This window comes from Amphibalanus amphitrite, unplaced genomic scaffold (assembly GCF_019059575.1).
Source record: "Amphibalanus amphitrite isolate SeventyFive unplaced genomic scaffold, NRLGWU_Aamphi_draft 002426F_arrow, whole genome shotgun sequence".
Lineage (NCBI taxonomy): Eukaryota > Metazoa > Arthropoda > Thecostraca > Balanomorpha > Balanidae > Amphibalanus > Amphibalanus amphitrite.
Genome location: NW_024883866.1, coordinates 7,431 through 33,375, shown reverse-complemented (window position 1 = coordinate 33,375; position 25,945 = coordinate 7,431). Strand labels below are relative to the sequence as shown.

Below are 25,945 nucleotides of genomic sequence, written 5' to 3'. Positions count from 1 at the left end.
CGTCAAGATTCTGGGTCAAACGGTGACCTCGCTTCACCAATGACACCACTCAGTTCCACACCAGTCCTCACAGCACCAACCGACCACCAGCTGTACACCCCTGGTTCACCTCAGGACTGGCTACTACGTCCCGGAGTTCACTGTCGGACGGAGCGAAGCAGTACACTCCCCCTCCGTGGTTCGTGGGTGACTGAGCGGGCCGGCGCAGCAGCGGCGGGCCCGCAGAGCCCGGCTGGGTGACGTCATCATGTCACGTCATACGCGGGTGATGTCACAGTCGGCTAGAGTAAGCCGGCTGAAAGTGATTTCAATTAGGATGATACGACCCGTCGATCATTGGGAAGGAAATTGGGGAAATGTTGCAATTTTATACTCCTTATAAAAAAGCCAGTCTGGTTATTCGTGGATGCACAACCAATTTACTACCTTCCGTTGTAAAAGGCTGGCTTTTCAGTTGTTTTTTCTTGTGGTTGTCGGGTGAACCGAATGCCTAATAAATAGATAGCAAACTTTGGATGGCCTGCCAAGCAAGCTGAATTGATCATGCGTCATTCAGAAACTGAAAGGCCAGATGATCATGGCGGACACGGGACATTGGACAATCACAAACGTAGTAGTAGCTAATGACGTTTAAAAGTAGGCCTAAACGCAAAAAGTCCAACGTAAAATGTAACACGGTAAACGCCTCCTATACGGTTTGAATTTAGACGGTCTTCGGAGCCTTCGGCTTTACAAAAAATCATACAGCCGGTTCGAAAAGGAAGACTTGGATAATTATTACACATACTTACGTATGTAGGCCGTATACTGCCATGTAGGCCTTTGGGTTGATCTAATTCAACAGATGCTCATAACACACGTCATATGCTTGGTTTTCTTGACACCTACTTGTACAATGGACGTACCGACTCTTGCCGAGGCCAAAAATAGACAGACAACACTGAGGGACGTTCGTTCTGTCATCGTATTTGGTGTTGTAATGTCAGTTTTACCGTATGTTCAAGGACTACGTTTTCAAACTGGGCGATTTAAATAGCCAGGAATGTTGTTTTGTTGTTTAAAGAGCGGCCGTGTTGGCCGTTTCGAGCTTTCATCCATTAGCTGCTCATAACTCGTCTGATATATCGCAAGCAGAGTCGTATTCTACAAGGTGAACCGGTTTAGTGTTCGCGGTGCAATGGTCGGGGTGGTTGGCGAGTGGTGAGGAGACGCGCTTCAGAGCTGGACAGCAATCTTCCGTCAGATGAAAAGTATTTACATGAGGGATGCAGTTTCATTCAAATACTTTCCACGGGTTCACAAAAAGACGGGACCAATCATCAGTTGAAGCCGCTAGCCAGAGGGCATTTTCAGAAATGACAGAACCTAAATATGTCGCAGCCGATAACCGGACAAAAAGTCAAACTTGACAAAAAGTCAAAAGACAAAAGTTGCAGCCGTATGTGAATTGCAGGGCTGCGGAGTCGGAGTCGAAGTCGGAGTTGGTCGGAGTCGACAGTTGTGACCGGAGACGGAGTCGGAGTCGGAGTCGATTTTGGAAAGCGGAGTCGGAGTCGGAGTCACCGAAAATCCATCGACTGCGCGGCCCTGTCAGGTCTGCGGAGTCGGAGTCGAAACTCGCGGAGTTGGAGTCGATCGGAGTAGACAATTTTGCCCGGAGTCGGAGTTAGATTTTGAAAGCTGGAGTCGGAGCCCCGAGCCAGAGTCAGAGTCGCTGAAAATCTATCCACTCCGCACTCCGCAGCCCCATGGAATTGTCCGACAGAAGTTTTGAGCGTTTGCCACAGTTCTCGATTTCGAATGCCTTGCAGTGAAGAATACCTATTTGCACACCACAACTGACAACGATACGTGTGGACATAGGCGTCGCCAGAGATTTTCGGTTGGGGGGGGGGGGCAAAATCAACTTTTGTGTTAAATCTTGCCTTTCCCAGTCGTTACTCACTTGTTTTACATATCATTCGACGCGTAATGGTGAGAGGAATCCGATGGTGACAAAGTTTTCCTTCTAGCTATGACATGCAACTTTTTTACAGAGAAATTCGAAATTTTGAAATTTCTGCACAAAAACGACCGGTAGAGTTACAGTGGCTGCGATTGCCGACGCACTGCAGAGGTCCCCTGTGCAGACTCTCGTCGCTCATGATCATTAGGTACCCAGAAAAAAGGTGACAAACGCTCCATTTAATCCGATCACCCTGCTAAAAGCTTCATTCACGCATGCATGCAGAGGTTTTACGTGAAATGCATACCTAGGGCTTATCCCAGCCGCCGATTGTAGCGAAGTTGGGCATTCGCCGGAGACTGAGAGTGAATCTCGAAAGTGTGAGTCGGAAGTAATTCATCTTTGCTCAAGTGAAAGGAAGTGTTTTGTTCACTCGAGTGTGAACAAAACGTTTCTCGTTTTTCGTGTGAAGGGAAGCGCTGCAAATGTGAACAAATTTTTTTTAAAGGGACTGTCCCACCTTAACATTAGATTTGAGTTGAGATAGCCATCTTGATGGACGTTCTTTGAAAATCAGTGCCGTGAAAACCGTTTCTCCAGCAATTACTTCATCGCAAAGAAATTTGAGTTTGATTTTGACATCTGTGCAAATAAGTGCCACAATGTATTGGTATAGGCACTTAAATCTGATGACGTCATCAGGCTTTCGAACGTCCGTTAAATGTTTGACTAAAACGTTTTGTAGCACGCGGTGGTATATGCTGCGTTGCGCGCAACAAATGCCGCACTTTTAAATAAAGTCGCTAGGAACAGCGGAGATCCCAAAAAGTAAACAAAAGTAAAAGTCTAATATCTTGAAAACCGGTGAATATTTTTCGGTGAAATTTGGTAGATATTCGTTTTCGCTCTTTCTGAACCGAGCGACATCACTTTCATGCCAATTCATAAACTTTTTTAAAGGTGGGAGGGTCCCTTTAACGGAACCAAAAGTTACGTACGGCATAGCAGCAAGGGATCCCTTAGAATCCCTTAGGCTTGGAACTTCCAGGCCATTTCAGGCTTCTCATGATCAGTGTGGACTCTCAGAAGCCTGCTTAGGATACCTGAGATCGGCGTGGGTCATCCCAAATATTTACGTGTATATGGTGCTTTAGGGCTTTCCGAGCCCAAGGCGGAGCCCTCAGAAGCCAGTGTGGGCGGCGGGCGCTAAGAGACTGGGCTCAGGGTAAGCCTGGAGCCCTCGGATAACGTGTGAACCGTCGGGGTCTGTGTCGAATCCCTAAGGACCCTACGTAAGGACATAAGAAACATGTGTTGCGGCCCTCAGAGGTGCGCGTGAGTTGTGGTCCCTCAGATGCCGGCTTGGGGTTACCAAAATCTGTCGCCTCAAAAGTTCGGTTGAACTATCCGAGGCCAATTAAGGTTCTCAGAAATTTTCGAAGGCATCCTCAAAGATTCGTGTGGCCCTTCAGAGGTCTACATAATGTATAAGGTCCTCAAAGATCCCTGTAACGATCCCTCAAAGATCCCTGTTATGAGCCCTCAGAGAACATGGACACCAGTGGGACTCTCAGAGGCCGGTCTGGGCCCTCTGAAGCCAAGCTTCTTAGAGCTCAGTGGAGCTCCTTAGGAGCCTGTGTGAAAAGCAAGCTCATGAGCCCTGCGGCACTTGAACGGTACTTAGCCTGTCACAGACATTTGGCGAGAGTTGAGAAAGGCCCCGAAGATTTCGTGTCACGCTTTGAACGAAAATTATGTGTCAGCACTCAGCAGGCTCCAAAACTTATGAAAATCAGCTATAAAATGTAATAAAGAACCAACTAGGAACATGGCATGGAATGAATCACAGCATTGACATTTCCGAGTCTGGAGTCGGAATCTTGTAGATTTTGGCAACTGCGACTATGACTCTTGTTTGAATTGCACGCTCCAACCGAGTCTGACCTCACAGGCATTCTCAGAAAGGTACCCCCATTTTTTCCCGACTCGAAAATCTCATCGGATCTGCATCGATCTCAGGGGGTGCCCGGTCCGAGGTTGGGGGGCAAGCTGCCCCGCTTGCCCCCCCGTGGCGACGCTAATGCGTGTGGACACAGACGAATCCCGTGTTCCGGGGGGGGATAGGGCCTTGGGGGGGGGAGGGGTCTGGGACGAAAGGTCAAAGGAGTGGGTGAAGCCGCATAGACCCGGGAACAGGGGGGGCAGCGGGGGCGCTTGCCCCCCCAACTTGGGAGCAGAGGGGGCGGCGCCCCCTCAACATTGAGGCAGCGAGGAAAGGTCTTTCCTCCCTTTTCCGGACTTCTTTCCTTCTTGTTTCCTTTATAGATCTAAACATCAACACACGGCATTTTCCTTGCCATCTGAATGGTTTCTGCTGATACTGTATCGATTTGACAACATCTGCTATTGTCATCCCGCTTTGATTTGGGCCTGACCTTGGCCATAAGCTTGGCAGGCCAGTTTTATACTGGAACATTTTGAGTCAACTTTGAGAAATGCATAACGTACAACGGTGGTAAAATCGTTGCTATTGGTATAACGCAGTTTACCCGCTCCAGGTGTGAGGGAGGGGTGTGGGTGGGGCAATGAGTGCACTGACGTGGCGCCCTCGGTATGGGATAGGATGCACATGGGATACATTAGAGGGCCGGTATGGGATTAAAGCTCAGCGACACTAAGGGCCTATGTGGTGCCTTCGGTTATCGGCAGCACCCTCAGAATCACCGGCGTAGGGCCCTCAGAGCCGCCGGTAAGGGGCCTTTAGAGGCACCGGTGTGGGGCCGTCATGCAGGTGCCGGTGTGGGCGCTCACAGGTGCTAGTGTGATTCTCTCAGAGGCGCCGATGAGGGTCCTTACAGGCGTTGCTGTGGGCCCTCACAGACGCTGGTGTGGAGCCGTTACAGACGGGTGTGGGGGCTTTAGAGCTGCTGACGCGAACTCTCTACAAGCCGGCAGGGGGTCTCAGTGACTGGCAAGGGGTCCTTAGGCCGGCATAAGAAGTCCTGTGGGGTCCTTAGAGAACGGCATGGTACTGTCAGACGCCGGTGGGGCCCTCAGACTCACCGGTGTGGGACCCTCAAAAGTCACCAGTGGGTGGCCTTCAGATGCACCACAGGTGTTGGTTGGGTCCTCAGAGCCGCCGATACAGGGCTTAATTTTAATAGGCACTGATGTAGGCACTCAGAGTTGGGGGTGTGAAACCCTCAGAGACACTGGTGTGGGCCCTCAAAGGCGCCGATGAGGGCCCCATAGTTGGCGTTATGGGGCCCTCAGAAAAATAAGTGTGGGACCATCACAGGCGGGAAATGTCCCTAGAAATGGCCCCTCATAGGCCGGTAAGGACTCTCAGAGGCCAGTAACGGGCCTTTGGAGACCACCGAGGTGCCCTGAAAAGGCGCAAGAGGCGCTGAGAAGCCGGCGTGGGGCACTTATGGAGATCTTAGTGTGGCTATTTAGGGCCTATGAGGTGCTCTAACGAGCCCCATGGGGCGGTCAGCGGTTTGACCTTCAGCGGTCAAATGGCGCCGCAGGGCCCCTCGGACCCGAAGGTCCCTTTGAACCCGATGGGGGGGGGGGGGTACGTGTCCCCTTAGACCCCTAGCTACGCCACTGTTTCATATGCATCATGTCAGGTATTTTAGGCTCGCCCCCCCAACTTGAAAATCGTTCCCGGGCCCCTGGGTGAAGGGGCCGCAGTGCCGACTTGTGTGTGAAGTTGAAGTGTCAAATGCCGCTCACCGGCATCAGAAGTTGTTGAAAAGGGTTTGAAGTCAAAGTTTAGGTAGTCGATAACACAAATGCATAACTGTTGACCGGAAAGGGCACTGAACATATAGATGCCTAAATGAGACCAATTGCCCCCCCCCCCCCTCAGACAGATTGGTCAATTTGGCTCGTTTTACCAAGCATCGGTGGTTCAGTGGTAGAATGCTCGCCTGCCACGCGGGCGGCCCGGGTTCGATTCCCGGCCGATGCATTTTCACCTTGCTGGTGACAGGAGCGTGAGGTCACTTGTCTCCACAGTCCCCAGACAATAGTACTCACCTTCGGCGAATTAGCAACTCTCGCAGGCTGTTGCTCTTCCGAGCGGTCGCTACTCTTGTCTCAGCGACGTCCAATACTAATCTTGAACCTTTATCAACACTGGCTGACCCAAATTAAATTAAAACATTAACTCCTGATATAAAAACTTCCGCTTAACATTTTACACTAGCATCACTAGCGCGATAACAGTAACACTAATACGATAGCAAGCAACACGTTCGTGCTCTAAAATCTAACCTTGACCTCAGCTGACACTGCCGCCTGTCTGCGCATGCGCACTGCGCCCCGGTCACTGCCGGCCGGCGACTCGTCTTTGGCCCGCGGGGCACGGAGCGACCTCGAAATGAGATCCGATGGTGCATGAGCTACTCACTTCGAGGCCCGTTTCGGTTTTAGACGAAACAAATCAATATCTAATGGCCGGTGTGAAACTGACTTTTTGTTTTACTTTTTGTTTATGCTGACAAGTTGAAAGAGGTATATTTGTCATGAACACTCATTTTGCAAACGTAGCTCTTTGTTAAAAAAATCAATTGATTTTATCCCGCATTTTCACTTCGCTCTCGCCATTCTATCCGTCCAGTAAGTAAATTTGGGCCGTCATACTGGTGAGCTGGGTATCATCTGTTTGCCAGTCAACGCTTCGTCTCTGTTCCACATCTCTCACCCGCGTCCACAGTCCAAACCAGTCCACCTCCGTCCACCCAGTCCACCCGTGTATCCCATCGTTCCAACCCAGTCCACAAAATCCGTCCACCTCCCCTTAGACCACTTTCCGCGTTCATCCCTCCCCTCCCACTCTTCCCACATCCTCTCTGTCCCCGCCCACAAACGCTCTCTCCAATCCAAACACACTACGTGCCGGTGAAGCCAGTGTATTGTGTATGTATATTCACATTCGCGTACAAATCTGTCGGTACCAGCTCAGCCTATAGACTCCAGCACTCCCAATCGGCCAATCCACCGGCGCATGTCTGTATTCCTTTGTACTGTGTCACTCGCTCATACTTGCATGGACAGACTCCCAGACTCAACACGGAATGAGGCCCTAAAACGGGGCCGAGGCGCACGTATAGCACACGTGCCGCGCGGCGCGACACAGGTCCATTGGGCTTCGTGGCGCGTCGCCATGGCAACGACAGGCCAGCAGACGTCGTAGAAATAGCACATAACATTGCACCTCCGAAATCAGGAGACATCGCGCTGTACAACTCTCTTCTTTCACGTCGCGCCGGCAAATATTCCACTTTAGTAGCACTTGCATTGGATTCATTTACAGTGTGTGCAGCGCCACCTATACAACATTATTTCACAAGTCCGCCACAGGCGGCGCCACTAGCGCGGCCCGTGTTACCGCGGCGGGGGCTTTTGTGCTTTTCGTTTTCGTGCCGCCAACATATCGTAGAAGGGGTTGAGGCTGATGCTCTGCCTGTGAACGGAAAGAAATTACGGAGTTAGATGAGATAAGGTGCAGGCAGCGCGGACACCAAATCACTAAAACAAATATCAGCCTGATGTGAAGGACATTCCATCTCAACGTGACCGAACCAACGCATGCTGCGATTCTATTACGAACACCACAAAGTAATATCGCCAATGAATTTAACCCAAACCTAGTGGGCAACCGCCAACCGTGGCATATTAGTCTCTGTAAAAAGAACACATCACATTCTCTCATCAATATAAGTTTCCTCCTCCAAAAGGAATGATCCTCTGAAACCAACCCAACCTCCCACTCACCAGCCAGCTCCCCAGTCCCTAGTAAGACCCTCCCCTCTCTCTCCCCATCCCCCCTAATCTCCACTCACTGTATGGTTTTGATCCACTCGTTCATCTCCTCCTGGGTGGCCGCCGACATGCGGTACGCCGTGTGCTTCCCCTCCACCACCTTTCCGTCGTTGTCCGTCTTGCAGGCCTTGATGTAGTCGGTGCCGGAGGCGTACAGTTCGAAACAGTTGGGCTTGCTGCGGTCATCCACCACGCGAACCTGCAGGGCAGAGAGGTCAGCAGAGGTCAGATAAGGCCATAGCAGACACATCAGATCAGGGGAGGGGCAGCACCTACTCTTGAGCTGTATTGCAGCTAACTGGACTTTCATTCTATGATTCTAGACTTTCTAACTTATTATTCTAGACTTCTGAAGCATTAATTAACAAAGGACGAGAAAAGGCCGCGTTTAGACGTGTCAGTCACCCGGCATCCATCCCATCAGACCAATTTATTCACCATCACCCACACAATAACCAAAAACGCCTCTCATTGACCACCTTTACTTTCTATCCTACTTCTCTGTCCACTGCAGCGCCAACCTACCTCTCTGCCTAACCGCTACTATAGCGTATCTCTATTATTCTCCAAGTTTCCATATACCACGTCCACTGTGTTGCCCGTTCCCCTGTATTTCCCACACACACCTGTACGCCCACCCACCCTTCTAGTCTATACGCACCTGAATGTTCTCGAGCGGTATGATGCCCCGCGGCTCCTTGTCTGTCGTGTACTCGAAGTAGTAGAGGCAGTTGTCGTTGAGGATGAACCACCTACGCTTCCACGACTTCACACGGCCTCCTGAGGAAGAGGGGGGAGACTTGGGTCAGATGCTGTAGGTGATATCTACTTTATGAGATGCTCAACGATTTTCACGATAAAAAATAATCAGCAGATCCAGATTTAAAAATGAGCGAAGTAAGTAAATGGCGAAGTACTTGTATGAACAGCATTATGACATATATATGTTTTCAAATATAGCCTTACGAGTATGATCAATGATTGCGAAATGCAAAAGGTTCCAAAATTAATTACAAAATTCACTTATTACGTTATTTGCAATTCTGATTTTATTTGCAATCACAATTTGCAATTCTGAACTGAAGAAGGACAGTGTTCGAAATATATTCATTTTGTAATTAATTTTGGAACCTTTTGCATTTCGCAATCATTGAACATAAGGTTATATTTGAAAACATATAAATGAGCGAAGTATTCAAAGACAATAAAGAATGAAGTGCTTGACCAAAATTTTGGGCTCCTGAGGCATTTAACAAAATGTTTGATACGTACATTTCTGTAATACGACAGGCAAGTTTTACCATCATAAAGACTATAACCACTTGCCACGGTAAAGACTATAACCACTTGGAGTAAATCACTCGTCGGTGATTTACTCCACAAATATATTCCTAAACCAAGCCCATCAGTCATATCAGCCAAACAGCGCTGTATGACGTCACACAGGCCTATATGACGTCACCCCGCCTTTATATGACGTCACTGACCCTGTTTGGAGAGCCACCCCTCCTTGTCCGGGTTGAAGAAGGTGTGCATCAGATCGTTGCCGTCGTCCTCGGGAATCATGAACGGCTCTGACTTGATGCTGTCGTAAAGGCTGACCAGCAGCTCCCGAGGCAGGTTACCTAGGCAACGGGAGAACAGTGTGAATTAACAGACTGACCAGCAGCTCCCGAGGCAGGTTACCTAGGGGGCATTCCACGTCAAATCAAACACCGAAATCCGTCATCCCCTTCGATTTTTCTGAAAATTTGTAGGCAGACTGGGCATAGTTCAAAACTGAGTTACGTATAATATTTTCGAAATTTGATTAAGTATCGCTGAGATATAGGTCATCGAATATAGCCAAAAATGCCACACATCAATTTTTTAAATGTCTATAACTCTGGTTCCTTTTCTGGTATCAAAATGATATTAATAGGGTCTTGTAGGCAATTGATACGGCTTTGATTTTTAATTATAAAATTAAATTGAAGTGACCTTGAAATGCATTTGACCTTGAATTAAAACAGAAAAATTTAAATAGCAAAAAACACGTCACCTTCGATTCGGGTAATTTTTACATATTATGTCCGTCACAATGTTCCTAACCATCTGTGAAAAAATTGGAGTGGGCCATTCATAACTCTCGCGGCAAACGCCGTTTTCATGCATCAACATCACGCAACTGCGCGTGACCTTGAAAGACAGAGTCAAGACATGCTTGCATGTGTACACTTTCTGAAATGAATGATTGCTGATTAGTGATATCCCAAACTCTGCGAGAATGGAAATACATAGTCATCGTAGTCAAGCATTCAAGTTCCATAGTAAAAGTGTCTCAGGCAAACGGTATTTTGCGGTGAATTTTGAGCCGTGTGGAAATGCATCATGAAGCCAAAAATTCAACGAAAACATTATCACACAACGATATCTTCACGTCTTTTTATCTTCACTATACGAAAGAATATACATTTTTGAGTATGTATGGGGAATTTCTAGTTAATCCAATAATATATATGGCAGTTAGAGACCTGATAAGAGTAACATGTCGCCGGCTGAGGCGGGATCGGCCGACGCGGGAAACGCAGCAATCACAATTTTGTGTTTCCACGTTCATATTTCAATCGTTTACCAACCGATAATCAAAATTCTTACACCATAAGATTGCCTGTACATTTCTTAGTCTTCTCACAAAATTTGACGCGAATCGAAGGTAATCAGCGGTAAGGAGCGCCATGTAAAGACGGAACCGTTCCGTTCCGTCCCGGCACAGTCTACAATTCAGGCGGCGGCTAGCGGTCGGCGCCGGCTGCCGAGTCGCCGCGTCGCCGCGGCGACAGGATGTTCACTTTACACCGCTATTACTAGACCAGTTGTGAACCGATTTTCTTCTTGCTTGCACGATGAGATGTGCAATTCAATTTTGGACAGGTAGCTTTAATTAATTTCGCATTAATACTATGAGATATTGGCGAAAAACAGGAGGGGTGGGGCGAAATTCGCTCTTCCCCCTCCACTGCGCGTGCTAACATACGTTTGCATATGTGCCATTTTCTTCAAAACTTATGAATGGCCCACTCTAATTTTTTCACAGGTTGTTAAGAATATGGTAGGCAATAAAATATATGAAAATTAGCCAAATCGAAGGTGACGTGTTTTTTGCTATTTCAATTTTTGTGCTTAAGAACAGAATTAAGCAAACTTCAAGGTCAAATATTTAAGTAGGTGCAATTCTAACAAATGCTTAAGAAATTACCTAGACAGTAAGGTTTATTTCATTCAAATCAAACAAGTACAACCAAAGTTATGGTCGTTCAAAAATATAAGGATGCAACATTTTGTAAAAATTCGATGCCCTATATTTAGAAGACCTGTGGTCAGAATGTGCAAAAAACATCAATGTAATGTTCGGGGCGACACAGGAACTCGCTCACAAATTTATAATGAAATCGCTGATGGTAAGGTGTAAAACAGCCGATTTTTGTTCGATTTGACGTGGAATGCCCCCTAGGCAACGGGGGGACAGTGTTAGCGCACATACTGGCCAGCGGCTCCCGAGGCAGGTTACCTAGGCAACGGGGGGGGGGGGGACAGTGTTAGCAAACAGACTGACCAGCAGATCCCGAGGCAGGTTACCTAGGCAACGGAAGGACAGTGTTAGTGAACATACTGATCAGCGGCTCCTGAGGCAGGTTACCTAGGCAACGGGGGGACAGAGTCAACAGTCAGCTCCCGAGACAGGTTACCTAGGCAACGGGGGGACAGTGTTAGCAAACAGGCTGACCAGCAGCTCCCGGAATTATCAATATAAGACCATCGAGGAAGCTTTTATCACATGAATGACTGGTGGTAAACCTGAAGGAACATTATCGAAATGCCGAGAACACAAAAAGTTACGTTCTCAACAACGGCTAACAGATTACAAAGCCATAACAGTCCAAAACATCATTTCCATGTAGCCTGAAGCATCTTACATCATCTTACAGATACCAAGCTAGCGTCTCGGCACCCCACCGTTTACCCAGTGACGTAATTCAGCACCCAGTGACGTCACGCGCCCGGTACTGACCTCCCTGGTCGATGCCGCGCACCATGTTGATGAACTGGTCCACGGTGAACTTATCCTTAACGCTGGGGTTGTGCAGAGACGTGTTCAGCATGATGATGGCGAAACTGAGCGTGTAACACGTGTCTGTGGGAGGCAGGGATTGTCAGAGAGGGTGGGACATTGATTGCGTCTTGTCATTATGTTTTGGGGTGGGACTTTGATAGCGTCTTGTTCTTATGTTTTGGGGTGGGACTTTGATAGCGTCTTGTTGTTATGTTTTGGGTGTGGTAAGAGAGGCGGATAGGACTATCAGAAAGGGTGGTGGGGTAAAATACACACTCGTATACATGTAGGGTAGCAGGCTGTTCATGCAACACCAAAGGGCTTACTTTACTGGCAATATTGGAAATGTCAAGAGACCGGCCATATTGATCAAATGATCATGAAATGTTCGAAAGATATTATTTGAAACACGAGACTACGACACTTGGCAGAGAAACTTGTGAAAAACTTGTGTAACTTTGTGATATAAACATAAGCAATCTCCTCAGTGAAATCCCCTCCCCTCCCAAGCCCCTCCATCACTCCCTTCTTGGCTCTCATCTCGTTCACTCCTTCATTCTCCATCCCTCCTCCCATCTCCCCACACAACTAACCAGCACTGGTGAATATATCCGGGTTGAGCTCGCAGTATCTCTTGGCGAAACACTCCATCATTCTATCAATCTTCTGGCTCTCGCCCGGCAGTCGGAAGCTCCAGAGGAACTGCCGCAGCGCCTGTACCAGGATCAGGTCGCTGAAGTCGTGCAGGTTGACGAAGGCGGCCAGCACGGCCTGGTTGAAGTCGGCACGCTCGCCCAGGTAGTCGCCGATGGCCCGCTTGTTCAGACCCTCGCCCTTGTGCAGGAACTCGGCGATGTCTGTGGACAGAGATAAGATGGAAGTTAGATCATTTTTCGTTAATTTAAAGTGACAGCAATTGCACATTTCCAAGCGAGGTCGATTACAATGCGAAACGGTACGCATCGCAAAGATCGTTAACAATGCAGCTATGGTTAAAATTTAGCATTAATGCAGATATGTTGCTATGCTTATGAGATCTTTTAACTACGATATCAATAACGGGACAAATAATGGAGAAACACAATGCAAAAATGTTCTTCATTTCTTGGAAGAAAATCCCGTTTCAAGCCAGAACAAGCCGACTTCGTCTTTCTCTCTTCACAACTTAATCCAGGAAAGTTTCCTTATCCCATCCATGACCACCAGAAATTGCACAACCTCTTATACCCTCTCCACCACAATCCTCAAGTTTACATCCCCCACATGTCTGACAGACCGCTCGCGCGCGGCCGGTTTTGTCCAGCCCATACGACCACCACCGCCGACCCGTCGCCCAAAACCCCTCGTTTGGGGAGGAACCGGTTGGATTTGACATCGGTACCGGGTTTCGTTTATCGCAGATACCAGTCACGGCAGCGCGGCATGCCGGTAGAATGGCAGGGATATCAATATGATGTGAAATAGTCCTTCGTATGTCTCGATATTCAAAGGTCGACACTCGTACCATACCTCATAGGTCGCTTTTAACATCTGTGAGACGCGGTGTATAAGAATAAGCATGGGGACGCAGGCTTCTTGATAAAGGGAATTAAAAAGCATGGTTGGTGCCGTCGGAACAGATAACTTGTAATATTGCTGCGGGGAAGATGCCGATGCTATGCCATATTATCGCAGCACTTTTTTATGCAAACGCCACTATGACATGAATATTGAATACCTAACATTGATCTTTTATGCAAGTGGGGCAAACTCAAGCTGTTACAGCCTCAGCCCTAGTAATTGTAATTTGCCAAGTCCTTCGTAAACACGAAAGGCCGAAATAACAGTACCGCACGAGTGTCTGAATCATCTTTGCAGCTCAGTGGCACACCAACGCCCGGAGACCGATGAACTAAAGACACGCTCCTCCTTCTTTGATCTAACAATTCCAAGTCAAAACCCGAAACTGTGAAACAACATTACCGTCTAAATGAAACCCAGAGAACGACATAGTTCACTCAGTGATTTGTTGGTACTGCCAGGAGCAGGTTCTCAGGAGCCATCAGCCCGCAGCAGTCGGCCAAGTGGTGGTAAAATGTAGACTGATAAATCACATGGCTTTATTGGGCACAACTGGAAGTACCGACAACCTTCCCATGGGTAAAGGTGTATCCTCAGTCCTACCGAAATGAGAGCGAGAGCGCTAATGTTAGACATACTTCGACACGGAACGGCTCGATTTGAAGCGATGGTGAGTTGGCAAAAGGTTTGGTCGACTCAATAGTGTCATTTGCATTTTGCATTCGATTATAATCAACGTCTCCAAAACAAGTGGTCTCAAATGCACTGCAATCCTTTCTACTGCACGCATAATAGACGCATGCCAAATACCCCACAACTCAAAGCAACCGTGATGAACCTCCAACCCTGCAAAAACGAGCCGTGACCAATGGAACACGAAACACCGTGACGCATTCGTCACACCGGCGTTCCGCGTTTATCCGTGACGAACGGAACGTGACGTTAAAGTCCACGGCCGCCGGAGATTGCAGATAGTTTGAATTCCTGGCATTCTTACCCGGTAAGGAACGCAGCCACACTGGCTGGTAAAATGCGTTCACCTAGCAGTGCACAAGCACCCGGGTCGTTCCTATACTTAAAAGTTCCTAATGCTTAACGAGCGATTGGAAGGTATTAACAGCTGCATTATCCTCACGACCTACATAATTTTCTGGTTTACGTTATTTTGCCAGTAGCTGTTCGAATCCACCATCAGTTTTGTGCTACAACTTACGCGAATTTATCTTCTGACATCCACGGCTCGATATTATAGCTACATAACTCGATTCCATTACAAAAAGACCATGCATACGAGGGGCGTTCAAAAAGTTCTCGGCCCGACCATGAAGGAGCAGAGATACGATGTCGACTTATTAGACCAAAAATGTTCATTTAGTCAAATAACCAGCGTTAAGACAAAAACATTTCGCGCAGCGCTTCGCGAGAGGCCCCTGGGCCTCCATAGCCAAGTGGGTTTTGGACGCATCTGGCACGTCCAAGACGGCTGCTTTTGTCTCCTTGCTGTCAGCGAAGTTGCCACTGCTAAGCAATTTCCTTATGTTGCTGAAGAGGTTGCAACCTGAGGGTGCAAGGTACGGAGAAAAAAGTGGCTGTGACAACAACTCGAGGCCAGAGCTCACTGCTTCGCTGATCGTCACCCTGCTCACGTGTGCTGGTGCGTGGTCCTGGATCAGGCGCACACTTTTAGTCAGCTTCCCTAGTCTCTCCTTGATATCTGCTGCTCGCTACTGTTATCGAAGGAACGTGTAGTATTCATCATTAATTGTGCGCCCCTGTTTTAGAAAGTTGACGAGCAGAGCCCCGCCAGGCTCCCAAAAGGCAACCACTGTCACCCTGCCGTCTGACTTAAACACGTCGCACACATTTGGTGGCCTTTACTCAGTGTGCTTCCACTTGTGCAACTCGGTCACGCCCTTATGGTCAACGTGTGACACCCACAATCCCTCCACGGTATCAAGTAGTTCAATGAACTATTTTGGATCTTCGATATAGGGACCAAAAGTTTCGCGTTACGCCTCCTTTCGAGTTTGCCTTTCCTCTGGAGTCAGCAAACGGGGGATGCATCTTGCAAAGATCTTAAACATATTAATACGCTGTCGAAGAATGGCTTTGAGGAACCTTATAGACACCTCCGCTTCTGCTGCGTTGTTCCAGACCAGAACATTTGTCATTTTTCACAAAGAAGTGCTTATTTTTCATATTTTCTTGAGTCAATGCTGTTGATGGCTGGCCACTGCGGGGGTGACCATTAATGATCTGTTGACCAAAATGGAACAGAGATACCCACTTTTTGACGCTACTGTAAGAAAGACAAACATCAACATGTGTTGGCACTAGCTTTTCGTGAATAACGTTTGGTGCATTTTTCTGCAATGCATGAACCAAATCACTGTTCTCTTCTGGGCGTCGCTCATTTTGACCGGGAATGGCAAACTATGTTACGATTAATTAGCAGCCTGAACCAATCACAGGGCAGATTGGTTAATGGCTACGTAAGTGGACATCCCAATAACACATCATTGAACACACCGCGTTGCAGGCCGAAATTCCAACTCCTTCATGGTTGGGCCGGGAACTTATTGAACGCCCCTCGTACACGATGCAACACGATTATATAATACAACCGAAACAAATGTTACGGTTGCAGGATCAGTGCCCCGGGCGAAAGTTACACTTGAGCGTAAGATTCTAGAGTTCATAAACCCACACGCCATCAAGCTTGCAGCAGGATCAAAACACATGTGAAACGGCAAAAGGCTCCAGCCGGTGAAATTGACATTGCAAGTGAAAAAGTAAGAGTGAACCAAGACGCAACACTCCCGTAAGATATTTAACTTTTTTACATCACCTGACCCACATTCACTTTCGAATTCCAAACTGCGGGGATCCCTGAACTCAACTACGAACCGGCTCTCAAAGAGTTACTTCTCAGAGAGAGAGGTCAAAACTTTCCACGATAACACTGTGTTGGCAGGATTGCGGTTTGGAGACATGACACGTTGTCACGCTTTCCCTGCCACAATCTGATGGTTCGGTTGAGGTTGTTCAAGATTGCCGATTCGTCACGGTTTTCTGCCAACATTGCACTGCTAGTGGGCGCCTGGTGTGCAGAGAACTGCGACCAAAAATTAAGTAAGGAATCTTAACAGGCATGCAATTTCCAAAATTTTGAATCCCATGTGCCTGCGACTATGCTCGTTTAATCATTTAAATATAGAACTGTAACGTACTGCACATTTATGGTACGTTCACTTCAAAGATTCTTCACCAATGAAAACTGCAAGGCCAGATTGTATCACAAGGCCTGGGGGAAACATTCCCACTGCTATTCAATCAACCTCGCTCGAGCCTAGCTGCCAATCACAGTCCTAATCACCGGCAGACTTATTACGTCGTAATGACGTCACAGACACGGTAGTACTAGTGACGTCACAGTCATCTCCTGGGTAACAGCAGAGCGTTTAACGTCCAACGACCGCGCCCCGCGGCTGCTCTGTGACGTCATATGGTGAAAATGACGTCAGAGAGGCAGACGGCAGAAGGGAGTGAGAGTCGCACTTAACCTGGGCCCTCCCAGGAGAAAAATCCAACTCCAAACACGATTAATTCGGTCAGTTTGTGTTGTGTTCCAGTTTCGAAGGATGGTGTGATGGCTCTCTTTTTTCAGACACGTTCAAAAACCAAAACCGACAAACGTCACAGTTTACCGCCGTTTGTAAACAGAGTTCTCCTCCCAGCCTGTTGAACCAGATGAAGAATCGCACAAGACGACTTGAAGAAATGATTGCCATGAGACATGACAGCAAAACGAACGCTTTACACGGATATATTCCTTTTACTCAATCTCTCAAGACTTCCTAAAAAAATATTTCTTCCTCCTCACTGGCGGATCCAGACTTGCGTTTTTGGGGGGGGGGGGGCCAACTCCTGCAAGTAACCAAACCTAGGGTACCCCCAAATTCTGTTTTCTCATCGGATTTAGGCCACTTATTTTTTCGTCACAGCCCTGAAACGATATTTTTTTTTAACTAAAAATAAAAAAAAAATATAGAAATGGTAGCCCACCCAACCCGAGCCTAAATATTACTTTGAAAACACTTCAAATTGCTTTTGTCGACCAATTAGCCCGCTCCGGGTCGGTGCGTGGCGCAGCCTTCGCGGGCTGGGAGGTGTCGGTTGGACCCCCTGCCGTTCGGCACCTGAATAAGCTAGAGCTCGCGGAAAAAAAAAAACAGGCGTGTTGCCCGTGAGTGACGAGACGAAGCCGATGATACCCGATTTTAAGGTCCTTGGTCATTGGTTGACCTTCCAGGGCGGTGTTTCACGGTCGTGCTGACAGCCGCTGACAGCGCATTCCGCGAGCTAAGGTCAGCCTTCGGTAGTGTTGTGGGTATAGGCTTGTTGATGACTCCATTGAAACCAAAAGTGCCATCAGCGCTGGCAGCGGCTGGCAGCGTGCCGTGAAACACCACCCAGGTCAGGTCACAGACCCAAAAGACGGGAAAATCAGGACCTGTTAGAACCTCCTAAAGTAAGGCTGTAATACGTTTTTTTGTGCTGATCACAAATTTCATGTTAGTTTGGATCATAGATAATGTCTTCATGCGTTTAGACCATGTCGGGGCAGGTCAGGTCAGATCAACCAGTAGGAGTATCTACTTATGGGCGTCCGTATAGCAGGTGTCCACTACCACTGGCAGCTACGTAACATGATACGAAGGCATCAAAACTACTTCGTAAATGTTCAAATGGCTGCAAAATGCTAAATTCAAAATCAGCTAAACGAAACTATCCTAGAAACATGTTAAACTCGGAAAAGTGCACCGAGGTCATCAAAGGTCAATGACCTGACTTGACCGTAAGGTGACATTGGCATCCGCCCTAATGCGTGGGAGCAACATCATATCACATGTTTGAGCGTTTTAAACCACGAAAAGACTATAAAAGCGCGGATAATGTGAGCCGACATACGCCGAATCGCTATTCCGGCCAAACATGGCCTCCAACATGGCCAAACAGTCTCGAGAAATAGGCCACAAGTCAAAGTTCACTTGGGTCAGGGTCATGAAATTTTCAGACTTTGTCACCATGAGGGTACTAAAGTTTCGTCGCGATCGGCTTCATGATACCTTACACGATAACTTCACACGTCGATCGAGAGTTAAAGCATGGATGAAGGAGAACCAGGGGATGAAGGTTCTTTCATCCATGGTTAAAGTGTGCAATAAGAACTTCTTGGGTGAAGACAAGACCAACACTTTTATCAAGCTCACAGATTTTTAATGATACGGTATTTTCTCTCTACCTACTACGCCCTTCTCACATTCATTTTTCTTAAGTGTTTTTGGGGACAAAAAATATATGTTGTTCCCCTTTCAGGCTTGGGGGCATGACCCCGTGGCCCCCCTGGATCCGCTAGGCCGAAACTAACTAGGTCGTTTTCAAACGGTCTGATATTTCAGGTCATAGTTTGCAAACGGCCGGTGTTTTCAGGTAGTTTCATATGGCCTGACTGGGCCAGGCCGTTTGCAAACGGACCGAATTTTCATACGGCCTGTAACATATATTCAGATTTCGACATCTGTCGTAGCATCAAATGCTGATGTGGCGCACTCAAAAGCCGGAATTGGTCCTTGGATGCCGTAAGGACCCTTTTAAGAAATAAGTGACCCGAATGACCCTTAGAGATTGGCCTGAGCTGTGACCGAAATAAGTCTTTTACCGTTTCGCAGGAAGGGACAAAAAGGTCCCTCATATGCTTCTTGTACAATTACGAAACAAAACAAGTTTTTTTTTTCAACGAAAACTCAGTGAGTTTTCCTAAAAAAAATTATTGCGCATATTCCGTGAATGAAAAGTTGCCGGGTCATGTCAGGTCAGGCTGCCACAGCAAGTTTGTTAACTTGACAGCTCAATCGATATTTATGCAATAAGACCTTCTCGGGTGACGATAAGACATGACGACACTTTATGAAGGAAGCTAGTAAACCCGGTAGTTTCTCCATAGGCGCGGGAACCGGGGGGAGGGGGCAGTGGTGGCAGCTTGCCCCCCCCCCCCCCCAACTCTGGGGCCGTGCGGGCGGTGCCCCCACAACTTTCAGACAGAATACCGCTCCTTTTTGCAAATGTTTTCTTTTTTTGTTGAAAAAGCCAAGGGATGAAAAATAAGTGGCCTAAAACCGGCGAGAAAACTATATTTGAGGGATCCTAGGTTGATCTCTATCATGGTGTGACCTTCCCTACCCCCCCGTCTAAAAGTAGTTCCCGCGCCCCTGGGTTTCTCCACGCTATTGAATCACGCTGCTGATTCTAGTAAGTATCTACTACACAACCTTCTCACATTAATTTTTCTTCGAGCGTTTTGGGGGGCCAAAAGATATGTTGGCCCCCTCTTTCAGGCTTTTTGGGCCCATGGCCCCGGTGGCCCCCTTGAATCCGCCAGTGGGGGCGGTGCCCCCACAACTTTCAAACGGAATACCGTCCTTTTTTGCAACTGTTTCTCTTTTTTTTTTGTTGAAAAAGCCAAGGGATGAAAAATAAGTGGCCTAAAACCGGTGAGAAAACTAGATTTGGGGGGACCCTAGGTTGATCTCTATTATGGTGTGCTCCCCCAGTCTGAAAGTAGTTCCCGCGCCCCTGACTTTCTCTACGCTATTGAATCACGCTGCTGATTCTAGTAGGTATCTACTACGCAACCTTCTCATTAATTTTTCTCCAAGCGTTTTGGGGGGGGGGGCCAAAAGATATGTTGGCCCCCCCTTTCAGGCTTTTGGGGGGGCCATGGCCCCGGTGGCCCCCCCCTGGATCCGCCAGTGTTCCTCCTCTCTTTCTATACCTTTCGACCCTGTTCCCTGCCTTCCCCCTCACACCACCCTATCATCCGGTGACCTCGTGACGTCACGTGACCCGGTGACACCCCCGGCTCTCACCTTCGGCCGTGTCCTGCAGCAGCTCGTGCTGCTTCAGGTACTCGATGCCCTTCTTGGGGTCCATGTTGAACTTCTTCCGACCGATGGACAGCTGCTTCTTCTTCTGGTCCGCTTTGCTGTAACAGAATTGATAGAAAAGTCAGCGGAAGCCAGTCATAGGTTTACCTGAACTGGGGCGAAGCGGGGCAATAAGGGAAGAAGGGGCGTGAGGGGGAGGGGGCAAGCGTCAGGCAGATAAGATGCAAATTAACAGTCGGTAAAACAGGTGTTTTTTTTTGTAAGTTTGTTAAAAAAAACGAGCGAAGCGGGTGAGAAGTTAAATCAAGGAGGTAAAGAGGGTTCAACTGCCGGCTGAGCCACCCGAAAAGGGAAAAGTTTATTTTTTCTCCACTTTTGTGTTTGGACACACTCTAGAAGGAAGAAACAGAAAACGGATCTAGTCGTACAAAAACAAACAAATAATTCTGAGCTTTTCCACTAGTTCGATCAAATCCCTGCGCCTGCCTCAATGACACGGCGGAATTTTCCGACTATCGCACATAGCGGTCCGGCAAATCCCCGCTAATGGCATTACCGAGCACCATTAGCCAAACGATAGCACCGGATTGGCAGTACTGTTAGTCTTGTGCGTGTGCGTTGGTGTGTGCGTTGGTGTGTGCGTTGGTGCGTGCGTGTGTGCGTGTGTGCGTCGGATGTGTGTATAAGAGCGAGCGAATGTAAATGAGGTTAACCAAACACACCTGTTGGTCTCTAGCGCGGGCATTGGAGCCGGTCCTGCCTGACCCGGCGCCGGTCAGGTCAGGTCAGGTCAGGTCAGAGGTCAGGTACGGGTCAGCGTGTCACCACGGCGCCATCACAGGCACCAGACGGCTACTGTATGCCACCGCGGGTAACGCCACACGTCACGGGCTTTAGATCTTCACTTGAGCACGGCAGTTCAATAGAACATCACCAAACCAACACACATCCAGCATGTGCCGTTTGGTGTCACCAGCCGTCACCCCAGGTCACCAAACTTCACCAGAAGCAGGGTTGGCAAGGGGTGGCAAAAACTGGTTTTTGCCAGTGGTTTTAACCGGTTTAAACCGGCTGGCAGAAACCCCGGTGGCAAAAACTGGCAAAAACTGGATAAAACTCAGGTGGCCCAAACCACAACTTTTCTATTAGGAATGGATCTGAAATGTACAAATGCATTTCTGGATGTTATAGAGATGCACCAAACATTCTGAAGTTTGCCTCATTACTTATCCCTGCTTAAAATGTCTATGCATGTCGGTAGACATCCCCCACAGAATGCATTTCCATGTAGGGGAGAGTGGGGCAAAGCTGCCACGGTAGGGTGCCGTGCGCATATCAGTGGCAGATACCCCTTCGCACTTCTGATTGTGCAGGACTCACTCTTGCACTGGCTCATTTGTCAACCCCAAAAGGCGTCTTACTGGTTCCTTATGGAAAGCCCATGAAAGTGTTTTTGAGTTATAGAACACTGACGGTCAATGTCACTTCTGTTTGAAAGCATAAAGCTTTCACCGAATTCTCCTTAAAATGTTTCATGTTCAAATCCATGATGTCTAGGCATATCATTGTGATGGTTTTTAGTTTTTGCCAGTTTTTGCCACTTTTTGCCGGCTAAAGCCGGTTTAAACCGGCAAATGGCATAAACTAGTTTTTGCCGGCAAAAATGCCAACCCTGACCAGAAGTCACCACAAATCACCGGGTGTCAGCGCTCGTCACCGGTACGTCACTCACTAAGCGCTGAACATTTGACACGACGTGTCATAATAGCCGTCACACAGACATCAGCTGGCCGGACTTGACTCTATCGATTCGAGGACTTGTTAAAAAGTCCTACGCCGATGCAAAGCAGAGGCAGTTGCCGAGCACTTCGAACGAAAGCGGCCACTGCACGATTCCTGAATATCTCAGAGCTTCAATCGCCTTTTCAGTGTAAATCCTGTAGATATACGTTCAGCTTCCTCTGTAAGACTCCACATCCACTCAGCACACGTCCACCGTCCACCGTCCACGCCTCGTGTCCACGGAATTCCACCGCCGCCGTCGTCACCGTCCGTCTTCCACCGTCTCCCGAGTGCAACTAGTGTCTGCCGCCCACCGCCCGCCCCTGCCCCCTCCCCCACTCCCACCCCAAACCGCCGGCACGGCACGCCGCGGGGTCGTAAGCCAACGGTCGTACTGGGGAGGGGGGGGGGGGGGGTCAACGGCTGCCTCCTGCAACTGCACAGTGCAACAGAGGTATCTGATGGCTGGACAGCCTCAGGGAAGGTCGTACTTACAAGGCAATCGGGCAGCCATGCTCGGAACACATCGGCGGCTGCAATCAGCCTTCTGGGAATGCGCGCGCTTTTTAAGGGCCGCTGATCGCCTTATTGGAGATCTAGCGAACTGCTGCGGAATAGCTGCGGTTTGGCAGACGGCAGGTCAAAGTAAGTGGGATTCCCGTGAATGATTCCAGGAAAGAGTCGTAATTCACGTGCGATGGAGAGACGCTAAAATAAGCGATATTAGACGATTATGTAAGGTTTAGAAGTTATCGACAGCTAATCTTTTGACATGCTAGACAAAAATATGCACGACCCTGTGATCTCTCTCATCTCATCTCTCATCTCATATATTTAACACATTCATTCGAAACAGACAATCAGTGTCGCCTCGATTGGCGCAAAAGTGCCGGAGCACTTAACTCGGGGCGCCTCTCGAGTCCGCACAATCACACTATGGGTGCCGCCCACAGCCTCGCAGCCGCTGCCCGCCACCGCGCAGACCGTTCTCAATAGATGTAAAGGCGCCGGCGCCGAGGGCAGCGCTCTGTGACGACCGGTGTCAAAGGACTGGGCGCTAAGGATCTGAAAGTTGTCATGTTCCAGAATGCTTGTCTTCAGGCGAGATACTTCCAATTCTAACAATTTTCCCCAAGTCGCCGAAAAAAAAAACACGAATGCTAAAAATACTGGCAGCATTGTACCTACACATTGATGCTCATAATGCAGTTTGCATTCACTCTCTAAAAAATGCATGATAAGACTTCCGCAATCAGTCTCTTGATATCAAATATCAATACTCCTCACCGTACCGTTAAATCACGACGGGCCGTGCCCATGTCACGACTCCGACCAGTAGACAGTGTAGGAGGGGGAGGAGGGGGGAGGGGGAGGGGGCATCGGACGAGGAAAAATAGCACCAGACAGCTCCCCGAAAACGGACCCGACACGGTATGGGTACGGGTTTTAGCATCCAGCACTCGGCATTTGACAGTGAACACAAGCCTCTGACACGCGAGGAACATCTGTTACACTGAGAATGAATGAATGAATCTATTTTGAATGAATGAATGAATGAATGAATGAATGAATGAATGAATGAATGAAGGAATGAATGAATGAGCGAACGTAATGAATAAGTGGCCAACAGAGCGATATAGTACAATCGATGAATAAAACTGCGAATCGTTATGCGGTGTCTAATTTTTCCTTTCGGTACTCTGTACTCTGTGGTACTCGGTACTCACCCGTCCTCGCCGGTCTCGACGGCCTCCATGTCCATGGCCACCTCGCTGATTTCATCCTTCAGTTGCTGGAACAAACACAGAGATGACGTTACGAGCGGCACGGGGGCGAGGTCGTGCCTGAACAAATCGACCAGCATGTAGATGTAGACATACAATGCAAACACGGCATACACAGCGAAAATGCGAATTACAGAACGTATGAAAACGCCAAAAAACGTCATTACATATATCTAACTGTGAATAGCCTCACAAAGTATAGCAGAACTGAGCGAAATACAAGATGCTTCATATAAAACTGCACCTGTCCAATAGCCATTGCTGCTGTACACGCGAATGCAAAAAAGACCAACCACTTCTCCCGTAAGCAAGACGGTCGGATAACATGCACGGCAGAAGTCGAGTGAACACAAACTACCGAGAGGACCACAGACCATCCTAGCGGACAAAGACGCCCGGTAACTCCGACGGAATGACCAGGGGGCACCTCCGCAGCGCCGCAAAAACTTCTACCATTGCCATCCGAAGAAGGGGAACTGGTGACCGCTGCTCAGTGATGAAGGAGAATGGCGATCACTGATCATAGACACAATCATTACTTATCTTTGATACACCCAAAGATGGCATCGGAACTTACCATTGGCATTCCCGGCCGGCCTTCTCAGCCCACCCCGGGGGCTGACCTATCGATATTCCCTGCACCACATCCCACGCTCACTCACTCCCCTCTCTCCCCCTCTCACTGCTCTCCCTCCACCCACCTGAAGCAGACTGAAATCCATCTCGGATCGACTCCGCCTCAGGCCGCCCAGGGCCACTGACCTCCTGTGACCTTGACCTGTGACCTGTGACCGGTCGGCCGGCGGCCGGGTCTGACCCCGACCCTGACCCCAGCCGCCCCACTGCCACATGGCCTGCCCCACGGCCGAGCTGAGGCTGACCTGGCTGGGGGCGGGCCGCAGGGTGGCCTGGCTGGGGGAGGGCCGCAGGGTAGCGCGCACTCGGCGGGACTTTCGCCGGAGGGTGGCGTACCACCCGGCGCCCGAGCCGCCCGGCATCGTGACGCGGGGGTGCCGGGAGGGGGACGACGGAATATCAAAGAGGAACGTGGGATGGTAGGATTGCTACAGACAGGTGCGAAAAGTGTCACGAGCCGACAGAAAATCGCAATGAAAGGGTATATGATGTGGTTGGTCACAAAAATGTGACAAGATTGAAAAAGAAAAAAGAAGACTAGAAGTAACTGAGGATAGATCAGACTAGTTTGTATCACAGCTTGGACAGTTGCAGCTCAGAGTTCAGCTCAGCTCAGGTAAGTCTTCACCAAAATATCTAACTCTCCGTCACGCTGCCTTCAAAATATCCTCTTCAGGCGTTACATTTCTTCTGTTAGCATGCAGACCGACAACAGAAAACGAATAGGCGAAACAGCTCGTTCACTTCCTGATCCAACTTCTGCCGTCCTCCAAAAACACTTCACCTGCCCACACTTCCCAGGCCAACACTACAACCCTTCCAACACTACACCACTACACTAGCGGATTAGCACTACAGTGACTAGAGCCAGCACTACAGGGTGGCAGTGGCTGGCACGACTGTTCCTCTGTGGGTTTGCCGAGCTGTGACCGGATAATGCCCAGATAGTCGCTGAGCTTCCGTTCCGGTATCTCCCAGTCCACATCCTGTGGTAACTACACTGCCCGGTGTCCAGTGTCTCCAGAGCTCCACAGTTGAGCAGATAAAGCATAGGCCAGTACAGTCCAGCAGATAAAGAACTTTCATATAGGAACCATGCGCGACACTTTGGAGACGTGCATTCAATTGCCGCCAGGCACTTTTTTGGATGGGTATCCGTAGCCTGAGAAACCATTCACTTTCTAGGTGCAAGCCAAATAGTTTCACTGCATGGTTGATGGCTGAATACATCTTGTGATGCCGATCACCTTCAACATTGTTTAGCCGACCGACCTTGCATAAAAATCAATCATAATCTTTCCATTGCACTTTATCCACTGTTGAGCGCGAGATCCAAAAATATACAAGGGAGCACAAAACCGATCAT

The 25,945-nt window shown here is 48.6% G+C and overlaps 1 protein-coding gene across 2 annotated transcripts; it reads right to left on the bottom strand.

The window, feature by feature from the left end:
* Positions 1 to 6,848: 6,848 nt before the first annotated feature.
* LOC122376960 (cytohesin-2-like) lies at positions 6,849 to 25,496 on the bottom strand. Of its 2 annotated transcripts, none has more exons than XM_043356935.1 (9): positions 24,645 to 25,496; positions 23,887 to 23,951; positions 20,360 to 20,475; positions 12,464 to 12,727; positions 11,829 to 11,951; positions 9,265 to 9,402; positions 8,439 to 8,557; positions 7,798 to 7,976; positions 6,849 to 7,418 (listed from the first exon to the last, which is right to left on the bottom strand). In XM_043356935.1, the coding sequence occupies exons 1-9, from the start codon at positions 24,939 to 24,941 to the stop codon at positions 7,340 to 7,342; spliced, it is 1,380 nt and encodes a 459-aa protein (XP_043212870.1). In that variant the 5' UTR covers positions 24,942 to 25,496; the 3' UTR covers positions 6,849 to 7,339. The 2 variants fall into 2 exon arrangements, with proteins under 2 accessions (XP_043212870.1, XP_043212871.1); XM_043356936.1 differs by having other exon boundaries at positions 24,521 to 24,658.
* Positions 25,497 to 25,945: the final 449 nt, after the last annotated feature.

Coding starts and splice junctions, on each gene's coding strand:
- LOC122376960 (XM_043356935.1), bottom strand. CDS start 24,941: ATGCCGGGCGGCTCGGGCGCCGGGTGGTACGCCACCCTCCGGCGAAAG. Junction 23,952..24,644: donor TGGATTTCAGTCTGCTTCAG/GTGGGTGGAGGG, acceptor TGTTTGTTCCAG/CAACTGAAGGATGAAATCAG. Junction 12,728..20,359: donor GCTGCAGGACACGGCCGAAG/GTGAGAGCCGGG, acceptor CTCTGTCCACAG/ACATCGCCGAGTTCCTGCAC.